General features: G+C 42.7%; 1 protein-coding gene across 1 annotated transcript in view; it reads right to left on the reverse strand.

Moving 5' to 3' along the window:
- Window positions 1–8,848: 8,848 nt before the first annotated feature.
- The window catches only part of Btbd7 (BTB domain containing 7), an 88,288-nt gene continuing 74,598 nt past the window's right edge, over window positions 8,849–22,538 (reverse strand). The window contains exons 7-11 of the mRNA XM_051150824.1: window positions 19,827–19,970; window positions 18,027–18,216; window positions 14,600–14,778; window positions 12,034–12,483; window positions 8,849–9,754 (exon numbers count right to left, since the gene is read on the reverse strand). Of these exons, the coding sequence (XP_051006781.1) occupies window positions 8,936–9,754; window positions 12,034–12,483; window positions 14,600–14,778; window positions 18,027–18,216; window positions 19,827–19,970 (1,782 nt within the window). The 3' untranslated portion in view covers window positions 8,849–8,935. The remainder of the gene's footprint in view (window positions 9,755–12,033; window positions 12,484–14,599; window positions 14,779–18,026; window positions 18,217–19,826; window positions 19,971–22,538) is intronic.

The raw sequence follows: 22,538 nt of genomic DNA on the forward strand, positions 1-22,538 counted from the left end.
CCTTCAGAGCAGCCAGGCCTGGTGGTGTGGTGTTGGTGTCTCTTAGAAGCAGGGAGGTTGACTCATGGCAGGATTGAGGAAGCAAGCCTTTGTTCTGAATTTCCATGATGAACTGAAAGTGAAATTTCACCACCATTCTTCTGGCCCTAAACATCAGCGTCAGTACTGTAATGCTCCCAGGGCTTCCGGGATATCCACTCAAATACAAGTCCCTTTGCTGCTGCCTAAAAATGATGGCCCCACCCAGTGACATGTGGGTGTGTTAGAGTCCTTCTCTTTCTTACATGATCAGGGATATGCATAAGCATATGCTAAAATGGACCTATTTTCATACTCCCGTGTTAGGGAAATGTTATTGGAGCCCCAGTAAGTTAGTTTTCCCCTTGAATCTGTACTGAAGGCAAAGATGCTGACCTTAGTGGCAGTGAGTGGGACAGTGACAGCCCTGGAAGAGACTGAAGATTCCTGACAAAGCCCTCGACTGCACACATGTTGAGATTTTGTGTCCCAACAGCTGCATAGCGCGCCCCCCTCCCCACAGGTCTGAAGATGCTCATGGATTGTTGCATAAACCTCTCACGTTTGATGGAAATCTTTTGGACGGTGTGGACTCTTTTAAAGCTCCCTCACTCTCTGTGGAAACCTTTTGATCACAAAGCCCTGAGTTGCACCCTCAAGGGGGACAGGGTCTTCCTTAGCACACTGTGAGGTACATTAAGGCCATTTTAGGTCACATGTTGGTGTGGATGTTTTTGTGTACGAAGCAGTTGTATGCATGAGTACTAAGTAGCCCACAAATGAGCCCTCAGGAGATCACATGTAGACAGCCTGCAGCATACTAATAACATCCTGTGAAGACTGACCTGCGGAACTGGAAGGTTCCCTGCTGCAGGCAATGCCTGTGTGCACTGAGCTGGCCTCCTGGAGAGGGTTCAGTTAAAACCTTCAGGTGCATACAGCCTGGGGGTCTTCCAAGTCTGAGGATATTTTGAACTTGAGAGTTGTGGTTTCCATGTACCAGCGTGTCCTTAAAGTTTGTATCTTTGCAGCTGTCTGATTTAACTACCAAAAAGTTCCTGTCTGCCTGTGACAAGTCAGAACCAAGGCTGAGTGGCAGTGTTAGAGGTAAAAGTACTGATCGCCAGTGTTGAAGGGCTTACCTAAGAAAGGTTCCCCAGTTAACCAGAAAACCTCTTTTTGTACCTGTTCACAACTAGTTTTCTTACTATTGGGCCGTCTCTTCTTGTAGAGATGTTTTGGGCCAACATGTGGCAGTTGATATTAATGCATGTTTTGTTTTTTGTTTTTTTTTCTGAAGAAAAAATGTGATACTAGTTGCTTTTAAGGAATTCTGGCATTGTATGTACATTTTTGTAGAAATTATTACTGAACTTAACATACTTCAATCAGGTTTCTGTAAAATCCGAATTAAAGCAATTCAAAATAGTTGCTTTTCTGATTGTCCTTGGTCGCGTTTGTTTTTGCCTCTTTCTGGTCCTGTTTAAATCTGCAAGGCCTCCGTCTGCTGGTGGTGAGAACTGAGCCCCCCCAGTGTGTACTCACAGCTTTCCTACCCCAGGCCCCTGGTGGTGAGAGCTGAGCCCCCCCAGTGTGTACTCACAGCTTTCCTACCCCAGCTCCTGGTGGTGAGAGCTGAGCCCCCCCAGTGTGTACTCACAGCTTTCCTACCCCAGGCTCCTGGTCCTTCCGGTGCCTGCTGTTCTAGAGAGTGGGCCCGTTTCTGGGGGAGTGTCTCAGCAGGGTTAAGGGAGCTCGTTGCCCAGAACCTACCCAAAAATCTTGAGTGCCGTTGTACTCACATGCCTGTAGCCCCAGCACTGAGAGGTGGAAATGAGGCTTATAAGGGCTACCAGCTCAGGTCCAAGTTCAGCGCTTCATGCTGCCAAAGGGAACAATGGGGAGACTTGATACTGCCCACTCTGAGTTAGGGTGATGAAGTGCTCTTTCCCATCCTCAAGCTGCTCCTATAGCTAAAACCCTGATGAAAGTATCCTTGGTGCCAGGAAAACTGCCCATGGGCATAGCCAGGAATGCAGCAAAGTACTGGCACTCTGAATGAGAGGCTAAGAAAAGGGACCCAAGCCCTAGAAATTACCTTGTAGTAGGGATAGTAGTCTGTAAACTGGACCAGTGATGTGCCAGGCATCCTGATGAAGGAACAGCAGATGTACCTGATGTGCCTGCCAAATGGCCTTTTAAGTACCATTGTTTCTGGTCATACGTGAGTAGTGTTGTCAGTTTCTGCAGAGACCCATAACTGTTGAAAACACTGAGAATTAGTGACCAGTGAGTGGTCAGCTCTAAATGAGACGTCTATAGTGGCCCTTCCAAGGACTAGGAGACATCAAGAAAGGGGCAAGCTGGGCATGGTGGCGCATGCTTTTAATCCCAGCACTCAGGAGGCAGAGGCAGGTGGATCTTTGTGAGTTCAAGGCCAGCCTGCTCTACAGAGTGAGTCCAGGGCAGCCAAGGCTACACAGAAAAACCCTGTTTTGAAAAAACAAAAATGAGAGGGGAAAAAAAAAAAGAAAACTGAACAGCTACTACTGCAGATTTCTGAACTTGGAGAAATTAGCATGGAGTAGAAACAGCTTTTAATTTAATCCCAGCACTTGGGAGGCAGAGACAGGTGGATTGCTGTGAGTTCAGGACCAGCCTGGTCTACAAAGTGAGTTCAGGACAGCCAGGGCTACACAGAGAAACCCTGTCTCAAAAAACCAAACCAAACCAAAAAAAAAAAAAAAAAAAAAAAAGGAATGCGCTTTTAAGTGATGCCAAGGCATGGAGCATTGGCTGCCCTTTCAGAGTACCAGCATCTGTATGGTGGCTCATCTATAGCTCTAGTCCCAGGGGCCCTGACCCATGCCCTCTCTGGACTCTGTAACACCAGGCACACGTGATAGACACACATGGAGTGCATGAATAAGTCTTACTGAGCTGGACAATCTGAATTTGATTCCCAGGGGGAAGGAGAGAAAAGTTGTCTTCAACCTGCACAAGCTCAATGTGCTGTGTGTTCACCCTGGAACAAATAACAAATGTAAGCAGGGGTGGATGAGGTTAGGTTTATGGAGCATGTGCTTAGTGTGCCTGAAGCTGAATTCCCAATAAAACTTAAACCCAGCACTCAGGAGGTAGAAGCACGCAGCTCTTTGAGTTTGAGGCCAGTATGGTCTACATAGTGAGTTCTAGGCCAGCCAGCTCTACAGAGAGAGAACAGAGACAGAGTAAATAGATCTACAGAGATAGACTGAGGGAAGGAGGCAGGCAGAGGCAGAGGGACAGATTGACTACAATTCCAAGTACTCCCACCCCATACTACCTGTAGCCCTCTCAGGGGCAGCCCTGTAAACACTCTGACAATTGTCAAGTACATCTTGTATTCTTTTTCTCTACTCCACCGTGTGTGTGTGTTTTATGAGTGCCACACTACAGTTTTCCTTCCTGCTTGTAGAGGGGCTTTGGGTCATTGAGTCTCCTATAAAAGACCCAGGAAGGTAGGATCCTCCAGGGTCCTCTGTCACCTTTTACCTTCCTTCCAATGTTCCCCTTACTCATGAGGTCTATGTAGACCACTCTCTCCTAAATATACTTGTCAGGTACTGCTTAGACTTCCTGGCCACACTAATATTATCAATACTCAGCTCGTTTTCCTCTAGATCAGACCCTCCCTGCCTTATACCAAGTTACTAAGTGAAGAAACATGGCACCCTTTGTAGCCTGAACCAACCCGTCCTCAGTTGGCTCTCTGTATCACTCTTGAGCTGCTTTATTTGCCATTGTTGGGAAATCTGGCTATTACCCGCCTCATCAGCCTCCATCCTGGCTAACGCTTTTGTGGCAACTTTAACCTTTGAAATTGACATTAGGGCCAGTCTCAAAACCTTTTGCCTGTCAAGTGTTCTCATGTGTGTTTAGCCCTTGCTACACAAGGCTCTGCCCTCAGCATCTCCTAGCCTAGCAGTAGTCTTCTCTCTCTAATGGTCACCCCACCAAGTCTTCCCACCTCAGCCTCCCTTTTAAGTATCCTTTCTCCTTTAAAGTTAAAATGTTGAGGTAGAACTAAGCGTCTTCAGTCTGAGGTCTTCCGTGTTTGGAGGCCTGAGTACCTCGATACATAGATCTTCATCTCACTGACCGACCACACTACAGTCCAGGTGCCTGGTGCTCATGGGCGGAACGCTGAATTTCCTCTGGAGACCATCACTCCGATGTGTACAGTGAAATCTCTCAAAAATGTCCTGGGCCAGGTGAGGTGATGCATGCCTTTAATCCCAGCATTCGAGAGGCAGAGGCAGGTGGCTTACTGCAAGTTCCGAGGCCAGCCCGGTCTACAAAGCAATTCCAGGACGGGCAAGGCTACATGGAGAAATCATGTCACTCACAAACAAACAACAAAAATGTCCTGGGTGAAATAGAACTTGATGAACCAGAATGGATAATTTCCAAGGAAACCATCACCACCATCATCAAAATGTTTCTGAATCGAAAACATGAGACAGAAAATGTAGAAAACCTCCAGATCCCATCCTTGAGGGGAACGACCCCATCTGGAGATGTAGACTGTACGCCACACTGCTAGAACAGATTGTCCAACTCAGCAGGTTCTATACAAGCCATTTATTTGAAATGCCAACTATATGTAGGATAAAGTCAGTGTTACGTGCTTATCAGTAACAGTAGGATAATAGAACCAGTGAAAACCTCAATTCAACTGTGATGGTACTCAAAAGAGAAATGTGTTGTTTACAATGTTTCACACAGACAAGTTCAGGTGTGAAGGTACCTAAATAAAACTACTATAAATTCCTTTTTAAAAACACTATGTCCAATTAAAGCATAAACAAGTTTTACAAAGTACTGGTTGTGCAGGTTGTAGAAAACACTTGCATAGGACATGAAATCGGTTTAAGAAAGATTTCTGAGCCTTTAGCATTGAAGGCACTTGACTTTACCATTAACAGCACAACCACAAGAAACGCAGTGGTGGAGGCCAGATGTGGCACATACACGGCAAGGGGAGGGGGCTCAGGAACCTGGGGTCTTCAGCCACCTCATCTAAGAGCAGAATTCTCTAGGGCCTACCCAGATTACACAGTCATGTGCAGGTATCCCCGAGGACTCTTCCAGAGTGCATCTGATCTCAGAGCTCACATAAACACACAAGTAGGAGAAGATATTTCTAAGACACAAACTTGCAAACAGTCGTTCTATAGAAATGTCCGCAGCATTATAATATTCTGAATATGGAAGATTGGTACAGTCATGGATATATATATATTTTTTAGGGAAAACAAAATAAAGACTTGCCCAGACAACAACCATATGACAACTAGTACAATTGATGGGACAAAATAATTTCCACGTCACAGAGCACTGTTCCCAGCAGTGTTGATAGAAGATAGTAAAACACCTCTAGGGCGTGCAGAGTAGCTCTTAGCAAGATTATCTGAATGAGGCTCAAAAGTAACTACATGGCAGACACTCTGAACAACTGCAGAGCGGGAGCAGTACCCATCACTGCGGCACTATCAGTCCACTGACCACAAAGAGCTGACTCAGCCCTAAGAAACACGTAACCGCCTTATCACCGCAGAACAACGGTCTTATGCAAATGTCAAGAAATGCATTTTCCCTTAGAAGGCAAGTTCAGTATTATGAAGACATATCTCCTTCGTTGTAGACACAGGGAATGTTGATCCTTCAACTCCAGAGAATGCGCCTAGGTCAGCTTTGGCCCAGCGGGCACCACGTGGCGTTCAACAGCTCCCATTACACTCGGTAGCATCAGCTTCATTCAAATGCACAGGGGTTGTGCCCATTGCTAGAGCTTCAACAAGTAATGAAAGAAAATGCAATAAAGGATGACAAATGTTAAAAACAAGAAAACCTTAGACCAAACAGAACAGCCAACGAGGAAGTAAAATCAGGAACCAGGCTAGTTACATAGCAGGTACAGAAGACAAATATAATCAGCACAATAAGCCCCAAGAGCCCAACAGGTTAAGGAAACGCTAGGCCAGTTCAGGCCTAGGCATGGAGGAAAGGGAGACGGCGCATGGAAATGTATGCATCTATGTTTTGAATGCTTTTTTCCCCTTATGAGCCACACAGGTGACTTTAAATTTAAGTTATTTTTCAAAGTTATGAAACTAAAACAAAAATGCAGGAAAAGGACCAACAGCATCTTGAGAACCTAAGCAGTGGTTCTGCAGCCTCAGCACTCCGTGGAGAGGTGATTGTCCAAACGGCCTGATTGTCCCTGGCCTCAAAAGGAGATCTGGGATTTTTGTGATTTGGTTCTTATTAAATTTCTATACTAAGAAAAAATGCCAGTTCCTGTGGCCTTAGTTTTACATTATACATAAATACTTTCTCTTCTGAGACCAACCCTACTCACTCTTCACATTTGTAAGTACAGCATTAAAAAAATTCATAGATGGTTCACAGCCAGAGGCACACAGTCTAACTTCCCACTAACACCTATGCTACCACACACACAAAAGCACATCTGTTTATCTTCTGCAAGTCACACCAGTTCACAATCTCACAGATTAAAGCAAGACTTCCTTCTATACACAGTTTGGCCAGGTAATCTACTAAGTCACTAAAAACAAACATTATAAATTAAATAATACAATGAACAGTGTCCGCTAACTTTTATAATTACATCATGTGGACAGGAGAGCACATTTAATCAATTTTCAGACAAATGAAAAGTGAGATTAATGGTCCTGAAGTATAAAAATCAAAAGCTGTCAGAGGTGAGAAAGCTTGAGGTGTGCTTGCTTCTCTGCAGCACCTGCACAATACGGTCTGATCTGGAACAATCTCAAACTGCATCAAACAATTCCTGTCAGTTAGGTCCCAGAAACAGGTAGGAACAGAATGGCATTGCTTTTGTTTCTGTGACCTGAGACTGTGCTTCAAAAGATTCAACTCTTAAAGACAGCAGTCCTGCGGTTTTCTACCTTGAGAAGAAAAGCGCCTTAAAGGTGCTGTGAGCCCGCCTTACAGCAGCCACGCCGGCCCTGTTCCGTCCTCCGAGCTCACATCCCAGGGCTGGCCAGTCAGCAGATGCAGGAGCAGCAGCTAACTAGTCAGGCAACAGAACAAGTGGCAGTGACTGCCGGGCAAACAGATGGGCATGATCATCTATGAGATTATCCATTAGGATTGTTTAAATGTCAGCTCATTCCTGAGTGTATATCCACAGGGTAAAGTAGGAAAAGACCATAAGAGAAACTACAGCTTGAGGAGAAATCAGAGTTGCCGATCCCCAATTACTTCAAAGTGCACATAATTCACTTTCATGGTAGCTTGTGCCGGCTCCCTAGCCCTGCATAGTTTTAGGTGAGTGTGAGTGATTCCTAGTTATATATACTCACATAGAAAAGAGGTCCCCAAATATCTTTCCCACAAGAATGTTCAGGAAGTCTCTTTTCTTCTAGGTGCTACAGCTATGTTTATAAAAATATAAAACAAATGTTCAAATGATACTGAAGTCATGTGAAAACTTAAATACTAATATATTTACATTGGAAAGTAAAGAAAAAACAAAAAGCCCAAAACAAAAAACAAAACAAAAGCAGTCCTTTGCTCACACACTGCCTTCCCAAGAGAAAGGTCATGAAAGACCCCACGTGCTCAGCGATTCAGTCAGCGCCAAGCCAGCATCTCCGGTGGGTTCAAGTAGGACGTGTAGTGTTTTACTGGAAGCAAAGTAGTTTTTGGTGGTAAAGCACTCTGCATCATACCACTTTGTATAAGACACCAAAATCTTTGAAAATGCTTTGAAAACATTAAGAAAAAACGAATGCTTACAAATATCAAATGACACACATAAGACTGAAGCCCTTTGTTTTTTCCACAAAATATAAGACAACCAAAGGCAGTCATTTCCCCCAGCATAGTGAATCACCTGCAAAGCCAGGCACCCCATTAAGTGTGCCCAGTATATGACATCACCATCCCTACCACTGTTTTCTGTTTTGCCTTTTGAGGCAGGGTCCACCTAAACCAGCCTAGTCTTGAACTTACTATGTAGCATAAAATGACCTTCAACTTCTAATCTGCTGTCTCCACCTCTCAAGGGCTCGGATTACAGGTGTACACATTTACACTGAAGCCGAGTTCTACTGTTTTCTAATACTAAGGTCTAATTTCCTTAGACCTTTTTGGAGTGAGCGAGTGAGTACTCCAGAATCTACAGGGGTCCTGACAATGCCCACCCTATAATTACACAGCAGCTAGAGGCTGGACACCAAGGTCTTCCTTCTTCCTGCTCTTTACTGAATCAAAAAACATTAACCCTGGACTGGACTCCTGCTGTGGGGAACGGAAGACTGGCTTTCAAGACTTACAAAAAAGAATGACATCAGATTTATGCAGCTGGAGCAGGAAGATTTCTGAACTGAAACAATCACCGAAAAAGAGAGGAGCGTTTGATGTGCTGTTCTTTGGAATTTCTATAATTAAAAAATAAACACAACTATTTTGTAAGAAAATACATCTTAGTGTGCAACCCAATGCACATGAAAACTGGTAGATGATAGGTAAAATGCAAAAAAGTATGAAAATACAGTCCTTTAAATGCAGCAATAAAGTTTAACACACTTATAAAATCAATACAAATAAAATGTACAAGTGCAAAAAGTTAAGTCATTTGTAAAGAAGGGAAAGTGCCAGCTTGCTTGCTCTTTAAGATGTTCCCCCACTCAACTGTTAAACCCAAAGACAGATGCAACATTCAAAACAACCCTCTTAGCATGCCAGGTATACTAAACGTATATACACACAAAAGCTAGAATGAAATGTGAAGCTGAGCTGGCATCAATAAAGCAGTCAGTAAGTTGTCGGGTCACATGGTAAGATAGGATGTCTCCCATCGCAGGCACAGACTCGGAAGCTGCTCTCAGAGGGCAGACTTTTTGTAGAGGAAGTCTGGCTTGCTTGGTGACCGCCTTCCTCTGCTAATGGAATCACCCCTTTCCAGATCTGTGTTTCTCTGAGCTCCGCGGCCCAGGGACTCACTGTCTGTCAGTCTTCTACTGGATCGCTCTTCGAGAGCTTCAGAGCTACACGCAGAATGGGAAGGAGGTCTGTTAGGTGTCAGCCCGAAAGTCAAGTCAGTTTCTACTGCAGTTCGTGCCCTGACATGGGCTGGACCATTACCAGCATTTTCCGAGGCTGTTGACGGAAAGTCTGACCTCTGCGGAGGCTGCTGAACAACATCCAGGCGCACTGGCTCATTCTTCTGCTTGTGTAGATGCCCATCAGGAGAAAGTGAGTGTTCTCTCCTAGCATCTTCCTGTTTTTTAGGAGAGGTCTGACCAGGTAGGTAAGCTGACTTTAAGCCATTTGGTGATGCCTTATTGTGGCTGTACAAGTCTGGACCAAAGTATCTACCATGTGAAGGGGAAGGAGTGCGCCTGCCAGGAGCAGGAGTGGAAGGTCTGCAAGCAGCATTCGAGAAGTCATACAGATCTGGGTATTCCTGCTGATTTTCTCTACCATCTGGTTTTAACTCTAGTGTGTGTTTTTTCCGAGATGTGTGTGTATGTCTCTGTGGAATACATGAGAGATGCTGGGGAGGCCCTGGTCCTGCTTCAGAAACTGGCTGGCATAATTCTGTGTCTGCAGCAAGCTCTGGGAGCCTTCTGTCCTTGAGTGACAATGTAGATACTCCCATGGCGATATCTGGCATCAGATCATTCAGCACAGGCTGTGTACACTGAGACAGAAAAAAGGGGCATGATCAGAAAGGAAAAAGAAACTCATACATTTCTTTCAAATCTTTTCACGATTACTAAGTACACTGTATTTAGGAGTCATGAAAATACATAAAGTTATACATGTGAGAACAGTAAAAACCAGTACCCCTTCCTACAGAGGTTATCACTGTTAATATTATGTAATCCTCCAGCTTTTTGAATAATAATGAATCTATATTAAATTCAAAATTTAGTGCACATATAATTTCACCACTTGAAACTGTCACATAAAGTTTTATGGTATTAGTGAGATGTAATTTAGTCGTTCATTTACTAGTCACTGTCCCCCTTTTCGCTCATCTACCCTACCCTCCTCTGAGACAGGGTCTCTCTAAGTACCCTAGCTGTCCTGGAACTCATTATGTAGACCACGATGGCCTTGAATTCTGTCTGTCCCTGCCTCTCAAGTCTGGGATTAAAGGTGTGCACCACTATGCTGAGCCAAGGCACCATCCTCTTATCCAAACCTAGAACTCAACTGGTAATGGTTGACCTTGCTCTGGGGAAATCCCTTCTCAGCCTTCTGAGCTGGAATTAGAAGTAGACTACCATACCCTCCTGGCTTTATGTGGATCCTGGGAATCTAAACTTAGGTGAGGACTGGAGAGACGGCTCAGAGGTTAAGAGCACTGTCTGTTCTTCCAAAGGATCTGGGTTCAATTCCCAGTACCCACACAGTGGCTTACCACTGTCTATAATTCCAGTTTTGGGGATCCAACACCCTCTTCCGATCCCCATGGGCACTCGGCATGCATGTGGTACACTGAGTATATGCATGTAACACAATCATATACATAAAAAAATTAAAAATTAAAAAAATACAAGTTCCAAACCAAACAAAACTTGGATCTTCTTACTTGCACAAGAAGACTCTAAGTGCAAAGCTATCTCCCACATTCTTGGTTTGGTTGTTTAAGACAAGGTTTTACTATGTGGCCCTGACTGACCTGGAATTTGCAGCAACCCTCATTTTTTGCTTCTTGTGCACAGGAATTACAGATGTGCCACCATGGCCAGCTTTTTAATTTTCATTTTCTAAGTGTCTAAGTTGAACCCATTTTTCTACCAGTTTATGGTGTTAGAATTACAAGAGTGTGTCGCCACACCCAGTTCTATTATTAAAAATTTAGGCTGGGTGTGGTGGCTCACACCTTTAATCCCAGCATGCGGGGAGGCAGAGACAGGTAGATCTCTGTGAGTTCAAGGACAGCCTGGTTTACTAAGGGAGTGAGTCGAACACAGCCAGGGCTGTTATACAGAGAAACCCTGTCTCAGGAAAAAAAAAAAAAAAAAAAAAAAAGAGGTTATTTACATTTTTTACTATTGTCAGGACTACACCAGTGAGTGAGTGAGTGTGTGTGTTTGTTTTCCCCAAGACAGAGTTTCTCTGGCTGTAGCTCTGGCTGTCCTGGAACTCAGTTTTGTAGACCAGGCGACACCACGCCTGGCCAGTATATTAATATATAAACCTTTAAAGGGAACTGTACTTAAAAAAAGATAAAATAGAACTTTCATAACTGTAAGGCTAGGCTAAAGCAGAGAGGGACAGAGGGACCACAAGGAGAAGGATAATACTATGACCCAAGGCATATACTAACATGTCACTTCCTATGAGGTCTATTTTATCGACGTTTCCCTGTACAGGTAGATATTTTTCTCTATTGAATGTTGCTGATAGCACTTGACAGTATGAAGATTAGAAGCCACTGCTGTTTTTCCTCAAATGTATTCCATAAAACACAAGTCCAACCTCTAGAAACTGAGAAAATCAGATGAAAACCCTCTCTCAATTACTAGCTACTCGCCCTTGGCAACCAAAGCCGAGTCAAATGAGGATCTGACAGACAAGACAGCCAGAGGTGGAGCCATGCATGAGGACTTTAATCTCTACTGGTTTTCTAAATGGGCGTCTTTGCCACACTGGCCCTGATGATATTAGTGGTTGCAGTGCTTAGGAGCACAGAAGATTCTACGTACATGTTTGCATGGAGGATCAGGACGCTGGCATGCACATGTGCACTGCTCAATCACTGGGCTACATCAGGAAGACACTGCTTGCTGCCACCTCATTCATCTCAAGTCTCTCCTCTCTATGCCTATCCTCCTCTTTCTATACCCCTAAATTAGTCAGCAACACTTATGGGTGTTGCTAAGTCCCAGCAAGGTCCCTTGAGCCAAGGGAACAGCTCCTAAGGCCCTATCCCTTTGTTTTAGAGAAAGTTATATAGTATAGACTTACCACTTGCTTCTCAGATATTATTGCTGCTGAGGCAGCAGCAGCTGCAGCAGCAGCAGCAACTGTCTGTCTCCCCAGGCCTGTGGTGTTGGTACAATCAGGAGGTGCTACTTTAACACCTGGCAAGTAGATTGGAGGAGGGCCAGGTTTAGGAGCTGTTCTGGAGTGAAACAGTGAATGATTACAGGGGTAGGAAAATGACCGGGAAGGGTGATGGCTGGGAGGCCTTTGTTTCCAGCCTGCCTTGAGCTGGTTGTGGATTGGGGTAGCTGGAGGGTGGTATGGAGGGGGAGGAGGGGGCAAAGGTGGATGGAAGGCCACAAAAGAGTCCAGGTCTGTAAACATGGTTTCTGCAGTAGGGGTACTGTTGACGCGGCATCTCCCAGGCTGTCTCATCGTCAAGAGTGGACTTTCATCCCCAAAACGTTCATCGGGAAAGAACTTGTGAGGATTCTAAGAAAGATTATAAAAAAGTGAAAGTTAGCATTTTAGCTCAGGCTGCCCTTGAACTCAAAATAACTGAGGATGACCTTGAGTTTCAGTTTCCTGCCTCAACCTCCCAAGTGCTGAGATTATAGGTGTGTGCACCATTTCTGGCAGTGCTACATTTTCTTTTACCCCTGATAGCACAGGCTGGTCTCTACCTCACTATGTAGTAGAGGCTGGCCTTAAATTCCTAATCTTCTGGCATTTGAAGTGCTGAGATCACACGTGTGCCTAGTTTTAGGTTTGTACCTTTTTTAGCAGATTCAATACATGGACATTTACAGCTCGAGAGAGTTAAGTCAGGTACTTATTGAAAGTAGTACCCAGGGACAGTGCAGGGGAAGCACAAAGCTGCTCCACTAACATCCTAGCGAGCAGCACAATCATCTTTAGCAAGATCATATGACAAAGCCAAACTCCAGTAGTAAAACCTAATCCAAATATGCCTTTGCTAAAGAAATAAGATTAGCATAAAAACCAAGGAAGGATCTTTCTAGAAAGTTTCTGACACAACATTTATTATATCTATCTGAAGTAACTATAAAACACAGGTACTGATAAATGTAGAATATTTCTATACAATTTATAAAATTGAAGTATTTTTTAAAATGTTTTATTTTTGAGCTAGAGTTTCTCTGTGTAGCCCTTCCTGTCTTGGAACTCACTCCGCAGACCACACTGGACTTGAACTCAGAGATCCACCTGCCTATGCCTCCCAAGTGCTGGCATTAAAGGTATGTGCCACTACCACCTGGATTTTTTTTTTTTTTTAAACACAGGATCTCGCTCTCACTGGCCTGGAATTACCAATGTGGCCTAGGCTAGCCTTCAACTCACAGAGATCTATCTGCTGGGACTGAAAGAATGTGACACCCACCCAAAAGATACAATTTAAAATGGCAAAGGGAATAGAAATGACCCTAACAAGGATGGGACCAATAGACAGGGTAACCCTGAAAGGGAAAACCACAAAGCCATAGCTGTAAACAAAGAACTACAGGCAACTAAGGCATGCTGAGAGTGGGAGAACTAGTCTTCCCCAGAGACGAGCACAGCAATTGGTTAAACATACATATAAGCAACACAATATAGACTGAGCAGGTTTTATTTACAAAGTTAGAAACAACACACACACACACACACACACACTCAACAATAATTGAAAAAAGAGAGGACATGAATTTGAGAGTGAGCAAGGAGGAGAGAGACACATGGGAGGGATAGGGCAGGGAGGAAAGGAAGGAGGAAACAATTGAGATATAATTTCAAAAAAGAAAAAAATATATTTAAAAAGGTAAAAATCATATTGTGTAGTTTTACTGATGGAAACAACAGTAGAGTAAGATCTAAACAATTTGTTGCCTTGCCAAAGAGCACCACCCACACTAACCATTTGTAATCATGGCTAACAGAGTGTGGTAAAAGTTTGCATTACTTAGTAGTCCAGATAAATTTTGTTTACAGTTATCATTTAGATATTTTCTTTAGACTATTTTACAAGCCCTATTTTATTTTATTTTAGAAGCCCTATTTTAATTGTAAAACCAATGTTATTGTTTTTGTATACAATTACTAGAAATGAGGGTTTGTTTGCTTTTTCTTGCTAGGTTAAAAAATAAATAATTAAAGGCACTTGTTCTATGATTCTCAGGTTGTGTTTGAAAGCAAGTCCTAAGGCAAAAAAAGAAGAAACAGGAAACCTGGGAGACCAGTAAGTGTAACAGGAAGCCAAACTGGAAATCCAGTGACTGGAGAGTGAGCACTGAGGTCTGGGATTTTCTGTCCCCTCTTCGATCTCTACTGAGAACTCTGAGTAGCCACCTGCTAGCTGTTATGCCCCAGAAACACAGGTGCTTTACAGAATGTCCTGCCCTCACTTCAGGGACTTTATTGCTTAATAGATAAGCAGCAGCAGAGCCAACTCTGTGCTCAGGCTTCTTTCTCACCAGGAGAAACCTGCAGGGCATTAAAGATACCAGAGGCAGCAAAAGAACAAGCAGAAAGAAGATGCCGCAGCTGAGGCCCCTTGGGTGGCCTGGCTGATGTTCCAGGCTCCCTCTCCCACCTAAGTATTATGTTCTACCTGCAGGAGCTCTGCAGCAGCATCTGCAAGACCAAACTCTCTTAGCACTCGGATCTGGATTTCGTAGCTGACAGTGGCACCCTCCCCGCAGTTCAGTGCATAGGCTCTCTGCACCTGTTCCGTGTGCCGTAGTTCTTGCAGGCGCCTCACCATGTCTTTCAAAATGAGGAGACGAGGAACTAGAGGAGAAAGAAAGGACAATTTTTGTGCTACAGAAAAAGACTATTTAGCAAGCACAAGGAGAAACATAGGCCGTAGCAGAATCTCTTCAGACAATTTTTTAAAGGTAGTATTTTATTTTATTTTTTTATTTTTGGTTTTTCGAGACAGGGTTTCTCTGTGTTAGCCTTGCCTGTCCCAGACTCACGTTGTAGACCAGGCTGGCCTCAAACTCACAGCAATCTGCCTGCCTCTGCCTCCCAAGTGCTGGGATTAAAGGCGTGCGCTACCACCACCTGGCAAAGGTAGTATTTTAATTTCCTGGAAATGTTCAATTTATATGTTTCCAGTTATTTTCTGAAGTTTTAACACTTCCCTGGGCCCCAAAAGCTCTTGATTATACTAAGCAGTTCCTGAGCTGTATCATTTTCAGCCACAGCTCAAATAAAACTTTACTGGTATGTCCCAGCACTCAGGAGGCAGAGGCAGACAGATCTCTGAGTTCAAGGACAGCCTGGTCTACATAGTGAGTTCCAGGACAGCCAGGGCTATGCAAAGAAGCCTGGACCAGAAGAGCCAAAGCAACAAAAACAATAAAACCAAACCACTTTACTTGTGTGTACTTGACTACTTTATTAGTCTTTTCAAATGGTGGAGACTATTTTCTATCTTTCAAATATATTCACTATTAGGGCTGGGATGTAGCTGCTCAGTGAGGCAAGAGCTTGCCTAGTTTTATTTCCCACCACAAACAAATAATCAAGTGACTGTTTTGGGTTCTGACCACACATCAGGGGTTGAATCTGGGCAATCAGAGTTACAGAACCAATGGCAAAAATCCTGTTCTCAAAAAAGCCTGGCTTTAGTGACTGTAAACTAATTAAGCAAATACAGTGCAGGAAGCAACACTCAGGCAGGACTGAGGGCAGGGGCAGCTTTCTGAGCAGAAATCAGGTGCATATAACATATGAGTGAGAGAGAGAAGGGGGGGAGGGGGAGAGAGAGAGAGAGAGCGCGAGCACGACATAAACAGCTGGCTTGACAGAACTCAGTGCATAATGGTACATACTAGAAGAGTACTGACAAACAGGTGAACAATTTAAATAATTCTGTATATACCAGGTAGTCATGTAGATAGAGCTGTGACTGTGACAATCACTCTGAAACTACCTAACACAAATGTATGTCAACTTGACACAAGCTAGTTTTATTGGGGCTTCAACTGAATAAATGCCTATGTTAAGTTCTGGCTATGGGCCAGCCTACAGAGCATCTTTTCAGTGGTGGATGGGGGAGGGCCTAGCCCATTGTGGGTGGTGCCATCCCAGGCCTGGTATTCCTGGGTTCTATGAGAAAGCATACTGAGCAAGCCCCAGGGAGCAAGCTAATATGCAGCACCCTTCTATGTGGCCTCTCCATCAGCTCCTGCCTCATGTTCCTGCCCTGTTGGAGATTCTGTCCTGATTTCCTTCAGAGATGGACTACAATGTGGAAATGTAAGCCAAATAAACCTTTCCTCTCCTTGTTGCTCTTGGTCATGGTGTTTCATCACAGCAATAGGAAACCTAACTAAGACAACAGGAGAAAACAAATAGACTGGAGCTACCCTGAGTGATCAACAAAGCCATACTCTTTCATCTGGGTATCGACATGCATGGTTGTGTGAGCACTGAGTAGCTGCTAGTGAGGTTTACATGGCCGTAAAGTAGAAACTAGCGTGGAAGGAGAAGAAAGGCATGAGAACTTCTTGGGAACCCGAGCGGAGGCATACAGCAGACAAAGCCTACGATTCGTGATGCAGCTCCTAGAGCGGGACCTTCAGTTTCCTGAGTGCTTCCTTTGAACCAGACAGACTCCTAAGAACACAGTCCTGACACTTCATTAACTCTTCAATGACCCTAGAGGAGGCATTATCTGCATTCCACAATGAGGAGATTAATGTTCAGTCCAAAGTCATATATGTAAGTGGGAGAGCTAGACAGTCTTCTCCAATAAGCTGCACAGCCTTTCTTTAGTATATTGGGGAAGGACAGAAAAAAACCTTGGTAGGGCCATGTTTCATCAGCTAAACAACAGAGACAAGTTTAATTTTCCTAATAAACTGTTAAATGTTTTGGAATTTTGAGGTTAAATTCTAAGACGACATTATGCTAATATGCATCCGCACTGGCTCACGCTTAAAGAAAGCAGTGGGAGTAATAGCACAGCCTTTGATCCTAATACTCGGGACACAAGCAGATGTAGTACAAGGCCAGCCTAGCTACATAGTGAGACCCTATCTCATTAAAAAAAAGAAAGAAAGGGAAGCATCACTGTATCAAACCTTCAAACTGTACAACAGTCTAAAAGAAATCTCTTTTCACCTTTTTTTTTCTTCCTTTTGGTTGTTGTTTTGGTTTTATTTTGAAACAAGGTTTCCCTGTGTAGCCCTGGCTGTCCTGGACTCACTTTGTAGACCAGGCTGGCCTCAAACTCACAGAGACTCGACTGCCTTGGCCTCCCTGAGTGCTGGAATTACAGGTGTGTGCAACCTCACTCAGCTCCCTTCACACTACTACACACTGTACATATAAGGAAATAGAGTAGCCAAATATGATAGAAACTGATGAAAGATAACAGTTCAAAATAAAACTGTGAATTTGATGAAAAGTTGTGTTACCATGTCCTTCATCCTTCCATAGCTGTTTAATCAGAATGAAAATATTCAAGTAGAAATGAATGGTATTATTTATAATGCCACAGTTTGTTCAATTTATTTGGATGTCTGTAATGGCAAGAGGTAAGGCATGGCAGTTAAGTTTCTGGCCATTAATCATCACTCTTTTTGGACATGACAGTTATAAATTAAGCTATGGCCAATCATAAGCCTGAATTCCAGTAGACTTGGGTGTGGTGAAACTATCTCCAGAAGCCAATAGTGACTGTACTGGGAGAAGAGGACAGAGCAGGCTGCATCATCACCCCTGAAGGCTTCTGTTTCTAAGACAGGGGTTTACTATGTAGCTGAGGACCTTCCTGAGTTTCCCTCATGGGTTCTAGGATGACAAGTAAGTGCCATCATGCCTGCCTCAAAAAGGTTCTTATATGACAGAAAAAAAAAATCTTAATTCTCTAAGCCAGTTGTCCTTAACTGGAATGATTCTTCTCCACAGTGCATATCTGGCAATGGAACAATGTACAGAGGGTACTGAATTGTGGGAGAATTAGCATATGCAAAAGTGAGGTTCAAACAGCAATTATAAAAGAAATAAAATAGGTACTGCCCTACCTGGAATTTCATTGGCTACAACGGACGGAGGGCTTGATTGGTTACTGCTGATCTGCTGGTGGCTGACCATGTGGCAGCACTGTGGCACGGCATTGCTGACCATGTAAAGTGTGTCGGGAACATTGGACATTCGAACCATTCGTAGTCGCACCAGGTCTGTTTGTTCCACCATCATCTCGTCTAGTACCGACTAGAACATTGGATAAGAACTGGTGAGCCTTCATTTAGATCACAGCTGCTGCAAGATCATCATCGTCATATAAAAAGGCACTAAGTTATTTCTTATGAAGTTTAAAGTTAGTGGTGAAAGAAGAAAGTACCTCTCTTTTTAAAGTATCTCAAAAAGATAAAATGATCTTCTAAAAAGTCTGATTATAAAATTAATCAGAAATAAGATATATACAAATAATAAACAGTATATACATATGCTAAGTATCAGATGCAACAAAAACTTCTCAAGACACAAAATAGTGATTATTAGGCAAGGCATTGTGAGCACATCTTTAATCCTAGCACTTCTGCCACTTCAGCAGGCAGGTCTCTGTGAGTTCTGGGCCAGCCTAGTCTACATAGTGATTTACAGAACAGCTAGGGCTAGACAGTGAGACCTTGCCTTCAAAGAGGGGAGAAAACATACATGCACATATGTAAAACATATAAAATAACTGCTATTTAACTAACAGAAGGATAAATAAACCCAGTTTGTTAAATAAGCTGCACTGTACCTATCTGACTATACTGCAGAATGGCCCATATAACATAATATGCACACATTCTCACATTTCCTGGCACTGGCCCGGGTCACACCTGATGAAACTTTTGGCTGCCTAGCCTTGGAGCAGAAGAAAGAATGAGTGCCCATCAAAAAAGCCAGACCCAACCATTGGTCCTTTCTACTGTTTCAGGTCTGCTCACAAAGTCAACCACTCATCACTCCTTGGAACCCTTGTAAAGGTGGACGGAGAGTAACTGACTTCACAAAGTTATCTTCTGGGGCTGGAGAGATGGCTCAGCCATTAAAGGATAGGATGGATCACAACCAAAAATGCAGAGTTGTCTTCTGAGCTCCACTCACATGTTACAGAGCCTATGTGCCCCCCACACGTACATCATGCATGTGCAGCTAAATGGCTCAGTTGTTAAGGGCATTGGTTATGTTGGCTTTGTGCCAGGTGTAGAGGTGCACAACTGTAATCCCAGGACTTTGGACACAGAGGCAGGCAGATGTCTGTGAGTTTGAGGCCAGCCAGGGCTAAGAAGTGAGACCCAGTTTAAAAACAACAACAATAACAAAACCAAAACAGAATCTTATTATGATTTCAAAGATGATTAGTTTCTCAAACTCCACATCAAAGTGTTTTCTTGGAGAGTTCTCTATGTTACAGTACACACACAGGGCCTGCTATTTATTAACAAGATTGCAACTTGGTTTAAATGCTTACTCTAAAACTAAACTGAACTCAAAAGTCAGCTATTCTGGAAGGTTACTTCAAGAAATGACATGTCTCTTAGTTTATGAGGAAGATAAGCAAGAGCAGCCGCTCTGGCCACCTCCCACTCTTCGGACAGTGAAGCACAGATATGTCATGCAGTTACAATAACTTTTAGGCGATGAGGTAAAATGCATCTTAACATGTTTAAAAAACATCCGTGATAATTAAATATTTCAGAAAACTACTGACAAACTGGAATTTACTTTCATTTTCCCTATCACTAGATGCCTGGGACACTTCCAAATAATAACTCTCTGTGCGTGTGGTTGGTAATAAACTCTACGGTACCTCCCAGTGTTTTCATTACCTTAGCTTCCTCCACATAGGGAGAAAACAGCCGAGGACGAACATATATGCCAGCATTTTTTTGCCGTAGCCAGGCATTTGACTTTCCTCCTTCTGTGGTAGGAAGCATATCTGAAGGAGGTGTACTGATTAAGCCTCTTTTCATCTTAAAAACAAACAAACATTTAAAAATAGATCAACAAGATATATGCAGCACTACAATACTAGTAAGACAACAATATTTACATCTATAAAACAAATCGCATAAATTTTACCACTATTTAAATAAGAAGTAGAAATGTTATTATATATACTTAGTAATACTCTAAATGTATGGTAGTAATAAAGAATTCAGCAATAAGAAAGTACCATAATTGTCCATTTTTCTCTAGAAGCCTGGTGATTTTATAAAGACACAAAATACAAATTAATTAATTTGGATTAATTTATACAACACTTAATAGTGAGTGCTCTTCTCAGGAGTGTGACCTGGCACCAACCCAAACACTTTTCATTCTATTGGAGTTATCTCCTTAGATGTGGGTCCAGTACTGGCACTGATGGACTGTGACCAGAACCTTGTTTAAGCTTAAGGGCCTCACTGTAGGGCACCTGTGTGGTTCTGAAAGTGGGGAGCCACAGGGCTAAGATGTTTCAGTGTGTAACCTGCTTAAAACTCTAGCTCCTGTGTTAATACATGCTTTCATAATGGCATAACAGAAGCCATTTTGTTTTTAAGTCTACATTTTGATCATAAGGTGAAATTAAGTTCAGGTTCTCATGCTCTACCTGCGTGAGAACTTCAATAGCCTTTTACTTACAACTCAGTACCTGCTGAATGCTCTGCTTGAATTAATGATATATGTTCTTCTTAAACAAAGCAGCAATACCCTGCAATGTTCCTTTCTCCTGGAATGGTGGGGAACTGGAAAGTTCCAAGCCTATATCATAGCCAATCAGCTTAAAATGCTGTCTAGCTACCTAGATACAATGCACTTGGAACAAATCTTATATTTTGTTAGTCAAAATGACATAATGCTGCCCTCCCTCCCCTTGTTTCCCACCTGGTTACCTGGTTGTTACCTGGTTACAGTTTTTCTTATAAAGGACTGCCTTAGAAACAGACTGGGGTTACAGTCTGGCTCCTGAGCCCAGACTGTGTCCCTGACCAATCCTTTTTTGTTCAGCTACTCTTGAACCCTAACAAGTGGCACCCTGTAGTTTTCCTCAATGATGCTAGGAACCCATAAATCAAGCCCCTTAGGTCCTCCTGTGATGGTAAGGATTAAATGACAGTCACACTTGGCATGGTATGCACTAGCATCTACTAAAAGAACACAGCCATGCGCAGTCACAAGCGAATCTATATTGGGCTAAGTATGGAATTAAGAACAAATAAGTTCATAGTTCCTAAATACTGTCCCAACAATGGTTTTCTAAATAGAATATAAGAATTAGTCTGGTTGTGTGTGGTGGCCAACACCTTTATTCTCAGCACTTGAGAGGCAGGCAAATCTCTGAGTTCAAGGCTAGACCACCCTGTCTCCAAAACAAAACAAAGCCAAAGCCAAACAAAACAAAACAAAAAACCCCAAAAGAATCAAACTAGTTTGAGTCTAGAGTTTTAAATAGAACTGAAAATTATTTCCCCAGGTTTATGCCTTTTAAATATAATAACATCTACCTGATACACTACTTTAAATTAATAAAACATAGCATAGTAAAGAAAAAACCAACCCATTATAACTGATTCTATTAATATATTTTCTTTCAGACTTTTCCAAGTGAAGTTTTGTGTAATAGAATTCCAGAATACATAGTGTATTCTCACCCCCAACCCCCAAATTGTTTCTCTGGGTAGCCATGGCTGTCCTTGAACTCAAGAGATCCAGCTGCCTCTGCCTTCTGAGTGCTGGGACTAAAGGCATGTACTATCCTGCTTGGTCCTGTGATATTCTTTATAACTATTATTCAAGGCAGCAAAATATTCTCTTGAATAGAAATATAGTCTTATTTTTAGTGTTACTAGATATTTAGGATACTGCCAAATATTTAGATAATATTAAGCATCTGAGTGTATATACACATACATGTACACATATTTATTCCTAATACGGATAGTTTCTGAGAAATGAAATGACAAGACCAGAGAGTATGAACACATTGATGGCTCTTAACAATGTGTTTAACTGCTGTCCCCAGACTGCTGCAGTGTTATTAAGGTGCCACTGTACTTCCCACCTAGGATAGCAAGCAGTATTTCAGACCTTACTGACTTCCTAGGGACAAATAACTTACCTCTTTATTTTGTATTCTTTGGTATGCATGTCATTACTAGCAAAGATAATGTTTTATTAGAAAGTCCATAAATTCTTATTTCACATTTTCCAGGTTTAAATACTTAATTCTTCGGTATTAATATTGTTAACTAATTCTTTGACAATTTCACACATGTATATAATGTATTTGTTAAGTGTCACCTCTGGTACCCGCTCCCATCTTCCTCCTACAAAACCCCTTCTTCCCAACAAATTCTATTTTCACGTCTTTTGCTTGCTGTTTTTTATGAGCCACTGAATTTAAATAGGGATGCTTGCATTACCATGGATGTGGGGATATTTACTGGAGCATGAGCAACTTAACATTGGCTGTATTCCTGGGGAAAAAAAAAAAAAAGCAAACTACTTTTCTCCTCCTCTTACTCCCCCCGAGCCCCAAGCAACCCTAGCTCCTA

This window comes from Acomys russatus, chromosome 1 (genome assembly GCF_903995435.1).
Source record: "Acomys russatus chromosome 1, mAcoRus1.1, whole genome shotgun sequence".
Classification (NCBI taxonomy): domain Eukaryota; kingdom Metazoa; phylum Chordata; class Mammalia; order Rodentia; family Muridae; genus Acomys; species Acomys russatus.